Raw genomic sequence first — 10,408 nt, 5'->3', positions numbered from 1 at the left:
GCCTCACTGCCAACAAGGTCAGTTGCAACAGTCAGTTGTTGTATGACTCCCTCCTCCTTGTCAACATGTCATACTCGTCTACCATGTACAGTCATGTCATACTCGTCTACCATGTACAGTCATGTCATACTCGTCTACCATGTACAGTCATGTCACATTCGTCTACCATGTACAGTCATGTCATACTCGTCTACCATGTACAGTCATGTCACATTCGTCTACCATGTAAAGTCATGTCATACTCGTCTACCATGTACAGTCATGTCATACTCGTCTACCATGTACAGTCATGTCACACTCGTCAACCATGTACAGTCATGTCATACTCGTCTACCATGTACAGTCATGTCATACTCGTCTACCATGTACAGTCATGTCATACTCGTCTACCATGTACAGTCATGTCATACTCGTCTACCATGTACAGTCATGTCATACTCGTCTACCATGTACAGTCATGTCATACTCGTCTACCATGTACAGTCATGTCATACTCGTCTACCATGTACAGTCATGTCACACTCGTCTACCATGTATAATCATGTCACACTCATCTACAATGTACAGTAATGTCACACTCGTCTACCATGTGCAATCACGTCATATTCGTTTACCATGTACAGTCGCGGGTAAAAGTCCAGGGACACACAGGAACTTCCGGAGTTACGGGACGCATCTAGTCGAAGCTGTAAAGAACCTTCTGTCTTGCCTAGTCGACAGAGAGCCAGAGTGTTCGGCTTACCTCGATCAGGCGAGATGCAGGACTCTTGTACGTGACTAGATAAAATCATTGACCAGAGGGACTTATAATCCCACAAGAATAAAACGGGCAGTCGAAAAAAGTCAAAAAATATCATAAGTGATTAAGTTTCGAGGGATGAAAAAAAAAAAAGAATGATTTTGAAGATTCAAGAACAGTATTATAGGTGAACCATCCCAGTGTAACCTATAACTCACGTCAACCCAGGGACCTTCAGTGAAGGCAGTGGAGCTGGTATTCCTCCTGAACACATCAGTCACTGTTCACCACAGACACAGCTGCTCAAATGTCAACAATACCGCTCGAGGATCTAACCCACATATCTAGTCTGCTGGTCTGAGTATAACATGCTTCGTTAGCTGTTTGACAAGATATCAAATGATAAACTATAAGCCGCGCTATAGCCTCACCCTCAGAAAATGAATTGCCTTTCCTTGCATATGAGATTATTGCTAACTGACTGGGGGCATATTCTTACCCGTGTTACATCAGATATCAAAAAAAAAGTATTATATATATTTCTGAAGGTTGATATTCATGGAATTCGAAGACTTTGGCTGAGGAGATGATGATGTGCTTGATATAAACAATGCAATATTCTCTTAGTTTTCTTGATTCGCAAGTAGCCTGTCTGTTACGGCCTTAAACCAACAGTATTTGTGTGTGGTTAAAGTACATATATCACCTCTCAATAGCAAATGGTCCTCAAGATGGAGTCCATACCGGAAGTTGAATATATAAGTTTACTTATAATAAGAGCTCCATAAACCATCCAAATTTCCAGTATAAAAAGGAAAAAAATGCATCTCGAAGAAATAAATACAGATCACCAATTTTTTGTTATGTAATCTAACAAACCTGTGAGGAAATGCTTCATAGAAACAGAGTAAATCCAAATGAAAATCAACCTGAAGGTGTCGAAAAAAAGAAAGCATTCAGATTATAAACTTTAAACAAGTTCCTTTACAAGGAAAGTCTGCAAACTTTTATATATAGGAATTCACTTTTGAGTTAACTTTAGGAAACTCCGGATAAGTGAAGGGTAGGAATCAACTCCCTCTATCTCTTTCTGTCTCAAAAATGAATTTTCCAGGTAAATGACAGAATTCGTGTATGACAGATTTGCATTATACTTGAAAAAGGGGTTTTAAGAAATTAAAGCGTATGGCTGGGTTGGTGCTAGAAACAACGAAGAATTTTATCGAGAGAGTATGGCATGCGTGACAGTAGGAGGTGAGGTGCGTAAGCGGTTGCAGGTGAGGGTGGGTCTGTGTCAGGGATGTGTACTGTCACCATGGTTGTTTAATTTGCCTATGGATAGGGTGGTGCGGGAGGTGAATGCAAAGGTCAAGGAGCGTGCAGCAGATATGCGAGTCCGCTGGAGGTGAAGGGGAGGAACTGGGAGTCAGTCAGTTGTTATTTGCTGAGGACACGGCGCTTGAGGCAGATTTGAGTGAGAAACTGTAGAAACTCTTGGCTCAGTTTGGCACAGTGTGTGAAAAGCAAAAGTTAAGAATAAATGTGAATAAATCAAGGCTATCAGATTTAACAGTGAAGACAGACAGGTTATTTGGGGTGTGACTCAGTGGAAAAAAAACTTGCAGGAAATAGTTTTTGATATCTGGGAGAGGATATGGCAGCAAATGGAGCCATAGGAGCTGCAGTGAGTCATACAGTGGATGAGCGGACAAAGGTCGTGGATAGTCTGTGTGAGGAGAGAGAGGTCGCTGTCTTTAAGGGCAAAGATGGGTACGTTTGATGGTGTAGTCCCGTCCGTGCTGCATGGATGCGAGGCCCACGGGGTCCTTCGGCAAAAATGTGAAAAATAAGAGTAAATGTGAGGGGAATGAATTGTCTGAGGACCGTATGTGGTGTGAGGAAGGTTGATCGAATGAGAAATGACAGAGCATGAGAGTGGTGTGGTAGTGAGGAGTATGTATGAGAAAGCTGAAGAGGGTGTGATGAAATTGTTCGGAAATATAGAGGATGAGTGAGGGAAGATGACTATAACGGTGTACAAGTCAGAAGTGGAGGAAACAAGGGAAAGGGGGAAACCTAAGAGGAACTGGAAGGATTAAGAGAATGATGCTTTGAGGAATCGGGGTTTGAACACACAGGAGGGTGCGAGGTGTGTAAGGGAATTGGAGAGATGCGGTATGGAGGGATGAGCCAGAGCATATGAAGCAGCAAGGGGAAAAACGGAAAAGTCTTTAGGGTCTGTCCTCTCCTGTTTTCTGTTAAAGTGAGCACTGAGCTCTCCTCCTTCTTTTTTCCTATTGGAACTTTGTTCATCCTTCTTTCTTCCATTAACATCCATTCCATTCCCTTCACTGTCTCTTCTTTTCCCTGTACCAAACTTTACACTCCGCAACGCTGACCAGCGACAGAGAATGGGTCATCAGAGCCGAACGGTACAAGGCCGCCTCACACCGTGAACTCTTCTCTGACCTACTCGTGTCCACCTGACTACGTGTTCAGATCAGACATCCCCAGAACTACCCTAAACTACCTGGGTCCTGGAGGACCCAGGTAGTTTAGTACCATCTTCTCATGCATCAACTGTGGTCGTAGGAGTTAAAGCGTAGGTCGATGGAGACAATAATTTTTCTCTCGGAAGTGACATGTTTAAGAGGAAAAGTTTGGGTTTGCAAGGACAACAACTTCCTTATCAGTGGTAAATGTGTGAGGAAAAGTTTGCCTCGGCGGGAATGTCAATTATTATCAACGGTATGTATAAGAGGAAAAGTTTTTCATTGTTGGAGACGCCAAGATCTGTATCTGCTCCAGGTATGAAAGGAAAAGTCTGGGTGCCGGAGACGCCAGCTTTTTGCATCGGTGGCGAGCGTAAGAGAAAACGTCTTTGGTCTTGGGGACGCCAACTACTGTATCGGCGGGAGGTGTTAGGGGTTCATACGGATGATTCTTGGAGACACCAACTTTTCCTTTATCAACGATAGGAGTAAAGATAAGGGAAAAAGAAAAAATATGGGTCGTGGAAGACATCAACCTCCACGGGTTCGATGGTATGAGTGAGAACGAAACCTCAGATGGTGAGGATTCCTGCACAGTATGACAGGAAAAGTTTGAGTCCTGGAGGACGTTAGTTTCTTGCCTCAGCTCCAGGGAGCGAAGTGTGAGGGTAAAATACTGGGTGGTGGAGGACGCCAGTTTCCTCAGTCTTGGGATACTCATTTACACTATGATGATCATTAAGGGCTAAACACTACGGTCTGGGTCAGCTGCTAGGTAATATTAGTTGACACTTTTTATAAAAAGAAACAAAGATTTCCGATGTAACCTTTAAAAAAAAATGATAAACTTTGCAGAACGGAAGATGATGTCATGAATTTTTACATGCAAATGTTCTTGCGTTATCCCTGTGATATACAATAGATATCAACAGAATGACGTCTGCTTATCTTATTCTGGTTTATGCTTATTTTGGCACAATTCTCTTTCCTACTTTGCTATGAATATTACGGTAAGTTTAGATTATTCCGACCTGAATCACAATACACACGATATCATTATACATCAAGGTATCTCCGAGTTACACACACACACACACACACACACACACACACACACACACACACAAAGAAAAACAATGCGATTTAGTTTATATCATCATACTTACAAAAATGTTTCCTTGCCTTACTCTATTGCTATACATATAAGATAAACTGAAGGGCAGGTCATTACCTGTCTATATGTATGATATATTATTCACATCTATATAAAGATAGATGATGTTTTAATGATGTAATATTGAGCTTCTGAAATATAATTCTTTACCGTATATCTACCTTGAGGAATTGGTCGTATCGCTTATCATGTAGTGTATAGAATACTCACTGATACTTGGTATTAAGCGTATATAAGAAAAAAAATTAAATTTGAAATCAAAGTAAAATACATTTTATGGTAAAATTTTGAAGATAATATGAAGTGAAAATACAAAAGCAGATTAAAATCTGTTTACTAAGACATTCGTAAGACTGTGTGACCATCCTCCCTTGCTGTTAAGACGTACCTCTATGTGTTCTGCAGCACAGTAATCTACAACTGATATGTTATCTGTGATTCTTCAGTGTTCTGTCATTACATCTTTTCAAAAGGAATTTTTTTTTTTGTGTGTGTGTATGTGTATTTTGAAGTGTTGAGTTAGTTGAGTATCATACTACAGTGTTGAAAATTACTATAAATTGTCAGGTAAAAGAGAGGGAAAAAAAATATTCATTCGCTTGTGCTTGGGAAACACTGCACGGATTTTTGGGGGACGTGGAGCTCTCTCGTTAACCTAACGGAGAAAATAGTGTTTTTCTGTCATTTTTTTTTTTCTGTGTGTTACTAGTTGATCTTTTCAAAAAGAACTTTTGTTCTTTTCTGAAGAATTTTGTTGACTACTTTTCATATTGTATTGTTGAAAAATGCTATGAAATAACAGCAAAAAATCTTCAGATCAGTTTGCATGAGGTCGAGGGACTGATGATCACATTTCAAATCGTTTACTAAGCCTTATTTTCTGCACCATATCCCTGGGGATAGGGGAGAAAGAATACTTCCCACGTATTCCCTGCGTGTCGTAGAAGGCGACTAAAAGGGGAGGGAGCGGGGGTCTGGAAATCCTCCACTCTCGTTTTTTTTTTTTAATTTTCCAAAAGAAGGAACAGAGAAGGGGGCCAGGTGAGGATATTCCCTCAAAGGCCCAGTCCTCTGTTCTTAACGCTACCTCGCTATCGTGGGAAATGGCGAATAGTATGAAAAAAAAAAAAAGAAATTATCTGTACAATTTCAACATGTCGGCAGGTCAACACTGTTCCTTCATGATATAACAATGAATCAAAGTGATTCTCTGCCTCAGAAACCGATTCTATGAGAGTCGACTAAATTGATTAAATTATTATCTTAGAAAAGAGAAGGTTAAGAGGTGATCGAATACAAGTACTCAAAATCATGAAAGGCTTTGATGATCTCGATAGAACTACTTATGGATAAGATAACGAGCAACTTATGAATAGATCCGTTTAACTTCTCTCATAGTGATGTAAATAAGCTCGTAAGCAAACGGTCTACCTCGAGTAAAGCGAAATACTTTTTCTTCAACAAAATTGTGAGCATATGGAATGATCTACCAATTAGAGTAGTTAAAAGTAGTACCATAGATATATCTAAAAATGGAATTGATATATATTTTGCACCAAATCTGCGATTGACATCATCACAGATCTTAATGAAAAATCTGAATGTTTCGCTTTTCCTACCTCATCAAACCACGAGTTTCTGTTCTCTTCTACCATCGCAGATCACCTCGTTAGGAACTAGTGGTTTGTTGCTGGTTGAAGCAGAGCAGCTGGTGTTATCTATTGAGATTTTCAAAAATCCTTCGACAAACTTCCACATCAGAGGTTACTAAGAAGAGTTAAGTCATGTGGTATAGATGGGGTTGTACTTCGGTAGTTAGGAAACTGGTTGACTGGCCTTAGATAAAGAGTAGAGAGTAAATACCAAACCGCTGAATGGGTAGACTTTACAAACAGGACCTGGCTGCGATGTGAGATATCCAAATTCGCTGTTTTTTAAGAAACTGGGAAATAAATCTACAACAGAAATTGAACATATGCAGTTCTGACCAATATGGAGAAAAAGACTGATGCACTGGGCTCACAGGTGGCAAATTAGTTTTATTGCTGAGTTATATATCGGTAGTAAAATTCAAATTACAAGCTATAGTATGAATATGGTTAGGTGCAAGATAGAGAAGAAATGAACTTGGGTGGAACAATCACGGGTGACCTAAAGCCAAGTGAGCAGTGCACAGAAACAGTAAAATGGGTGAACAAAAATCCTTGGATTCTTTGGTATGGCTTTCGAACTTAAGTCTAGGGTAATTACCCCTCACTCGTTTTACAATTTACTGGTGCGCCTCCATCATGAATATTGTACTTTGGTTTTGGTTAAGTTAGGTTAAGTGGGCACTTCCTATACTGTTCTGGACGAGACTGATCACTGTATTTCCAGGTTTGTCTCTTCTCGTCTCTCCATTTAACGTTTTCTTTCTTGACCACTGGCAGTGCTTGTCGGTACGGTGCCGCCCTACAATGTGACCTGGACTTTCAATTACTCGTGCCAGCCTGAGTGTGTATCCAGCACAGACGCCCCAACTACTATCATCCTAACATACAACGTGACCAATTGCCTCAAGATGGACGCCAATTTCTCCTGTGTCAACGGTAGGTGAAAACGTAACAAGTTTTTTTGGGGGGAGGTCTGTGTCAGTCCAGATAATCACGTGAGGAAAAAATTCTGGGTCGTTCGGAGGCCAATTTCTCTACGTACGGTAGGTGGTTAGAGGAAAATGTTGTGGTCATTGGGTCGCCGACTTCTGAATCAGCGGGAGGAGTAATGGTAAACAGTTTGGGTGTGAGGGAACGGCAGTCTCTCGTATTGCACTGGTATGTATGTGTGTGTGAGGAAGGGAGAGCCCGGGATTATGAGGTACACCATGACCTTCCCAATCAAAAGGTACGTGTGAGAAGAGAGGATTTGGGGCCATGCAAGACACCAGTTTCTGTTGCATGTGAAACTCACTTGGAATACAATTTTGAAATACTATTGACTAAATACGCATATCATGCTATCATAATCTACATACAGTGAAAGATCTATGAAATACTGGTGATTTCACCTTCATGTATATAAATTATATATATATATATATATATATATATATATATATATATATATATATATATATATATATTCCATAAAATTTTTGAAATATTGTTACTGATATAAAATCTTCCTCTTTCTATGAAGTCACTGAATGAATCATTTGGATACGACTGTTTGAGTTTGTATGAGTAAACTAATCAATATAGGATTTACTTCATCTATTGTTTGTTAGGAATACTAATCTGCACTTTCAGCTGATTATGCAAAACTGTATTTAGTTCTTGAACAAGATAGGATGACACATGGCAATATTAGTGTTCATGGTGAAGGACTGAAAGTTGTGTATGATTTTAAGTTCTCGAAAGTTATGTGTTGCAAGGAGTGTCATGTGAAGAGTAATTCGGAAACTAAAATGTTACACGAAAGAGAAATTTGTAATATGCTGAATATTTTGGTCAATGAAAAATTTTGGCTGTGGGCGTACTTACAAGAGTGCATGATTCTCCTGAAAGTCACGGTTTAGATTATAAGACTGTTACCATATTAAAGAATTTCCTTTTTCAAATGAAGTGTTTCATTGACGACCCATGACCTAAAGAGGAAAAGACCGCAAACTACAAGAAGTCAGGTGGTCAGCCTCTACACAGTACAAACATGCTCATGATGCATTACTCCAGAGATCAGCCACATACCAACCTCATCCCTAAACTGGAAAGTCACAAGAAAACCTACATAAAATCCCGTAGACACAATTGCCCACCTCCCCTACACTCTCACTGACACCCGCAATACAGGTAGAGCCTTAAAGAACTCCTCTGCAGCAGGACCATTATATCGAACTTAAGTATGCAACGTTTTGGCTCCACTTGCAAATCCAAAGTACTTACAGATATCTTCAACCACTCCTGGTTATGAAACAAAGTACCTGACAGCTGGATACTTGCTGGTATAGTATCATCTCTAAAACATTCCAAACCACCCAACTCTCCCTCCTCCTACCGCCCTACATCACTTCGGTCCTCAGCATCCAGACTCTGTAGAATTATCTGCAACAGAATCAAGCGAAGTATCCCTCTCTCACCTTTATTACGTGACTCCTTTTGAAATCCATAAATTCTGTCTCATTTCTGTCTGGAATTTCCCTTCATTACTTGACGATGTCAAAAAAAATCCTACATTCAAAAGTTGTCTTCACGTACAACAAGTAGTTCTGTGTTGTTCTGAGAACCATCCGTCACAATTACTATTCTTACATACATTATTTACCTTTACCTTCACAAGGAGGGATAATTGGAGTCCAGTCATTAGGTACGTGATCACTTTTCGTACTGCTAAACCGTCTCTCCAAGTCCAACCAACAGTAACATCATCTCCACCTGTCACCATCTCACACATATATCCATCTGCACCCCAAGGTTGCCACACTACTGGTACCTTGTTCGTCATCTCACCTCCCGCGTGATGACCTCCTGCCTCTCATACTATGATACGAAGGAGAAGAAACTATGATGAGGAGGACCAGGAGTCGCAATACTGAGGAATGGCTGGGAGATGAAGGACTTAGAACTGTAGAAATAGAGGCAAAGGATTCATGAAATGGAAAACGAGAACTAAGAGGGAGGAACTATAGTGGCAGAAGGGGCAGTATTCCACACGCTGTTAAACTGTCTGTATATCGACGTCTCGAAGACAGTAAGAGCACATGAACCTCATGAAGGAAGGAGCACCATCCACAGGCATTAACTCCCAGAACCCAAGTCTTCTTCAGGATTCTGGCCAAGTTTTTTTTTTTTTTCCACATAACACTTGGGTAACACACGGTTGCGAGCCTACTTTGCATGGACCAGCGTCTCCTGAGGCGGTCCAGGTTAGTCTTATGACGGTCAAAGGTCTTTGGCTATCGTAGAAATTTTTTCATAAAGGTCGTATGACTTATGTTGTGGGTGCTGGACCGTGCATATAAACATCTTGGCTCCGATGATATTAGCTTTTTCCCTTCACTTCACTCGGAAGTGATAATATACATGAAAATATACATGGAAACGTCTGCTATAAAACTTTATTACCTTGTGTATATCAAGGGGGGTTGGCCATACTTTTTAATAGTATCACCAGATGTGTGTTGCTGGACATCATCTGTCTTTTATATGTTAGGCATCTGTAGACTGGAAGATGATTGTGTTGTATTTATCTTATGTTAGTTGAGACGACACTGGCAACTGAATACCCTAATCGAGACCCTATCTTTTTTACGACACATGAATAGATATATTTATGCTATTCATTCTATTATACTTTGTCGCTGTCTCCCACGTTAGCGAGGTAGCGCGAGGAAACAGACTAAAGAATGGCCCACCCCACCCACATACACATGTATATATGTATATACAGACACGTCCACACGCGCACATATACATACCTATGCATCTCAACGTATACATATATATACACACAGACATATACATATATACACATGTACATAATTCATTGTGTCTGCCCTTATTCATTTCCGTCGCTACGCCGCCACACATAAAATGACAACGCCCTCCCCCCGCATGTGCGCGAGGTAGCTCTAGGGAAAGGCCACATTCGCTCACACTCAGTCTCTAGCTGTCATGTATAATGCACCGAAAAAACAGCTCCATTTCCACATCCAGGCCCCACGGAACTTTCCATGGTTTACCCCAGACGCTTAACATGCCCTGGTTCAAACCAGTGGCAGCACGTTGACCCCGGTATACCACATCGTTCCAATTCACTCTATTCCTTGCACACCTTTCACCCTCCTGCACGTTCAGGCCCCGACCACTCAAAATCTTTTTCACTCCATCTTTCCACCTCCAATTTGGTCTCCCACTTCTCCTCGTTCCCTCCGCCTCTGACACATATATCCTCTTTGTCAATCTTTCCTCACTTATTCTCTCCACGTGACCAAACCATTTCAAAACACACTCTTCTGCTCTTTCTATTACC

At 40.7% G+C, this 10,408-nt stretch overlaps 1 protein-coding gene across 1 annotated transcript in view; it reads left to right on the top strand.

Moving 5' to 3' along the window:
* The window catches only part of LOC139762006 (complement factor H-like), a 24,439-nt gene extending 17,057 nt beyond the window's left edge, over nucleotides 1–7,382 (top strand). Inside the window, exons 4-5 of the mRNA XM_071686788.1 lie at nucleotides 1–17; nucleotides 6,835–7,382. The exon at nucleotides 1–17 is cut by the window's left edge and continues 71 nt beyond it. Of these exons, the coding sequence (XP_071542889.1) occupies nucleotides 1–17; nucleotides 6,835–7,001 (184 nt within the window). The 3' untranslated portion in view covers nucleotides 7,002–7,382. The remainder of the gene's footprint in view (nucleotides 18–6,834) is intronic.
* Nucleotides 7,383–10,408: the final 3,026 nt, after the last annotated feature.

This window comes from Panulirus ornatus, chromosome 42 (assembly GCF_036320965.1).
Source record: "Panulirus ornatus isolate Po-2019 chromosome 42, ASM3632096v1, whole genome shotgun sequence".
NCBI lineage: Eukaryota > Metazoa > Arthropoda > Malacostraca > Decapoda > Palinuridae > Panulirus > Panulirus ornatus.
Note: the sequence above shows the minus strand (reverse complement) of the source record. Positions and strands in the feature narration are given on the sequence as shown.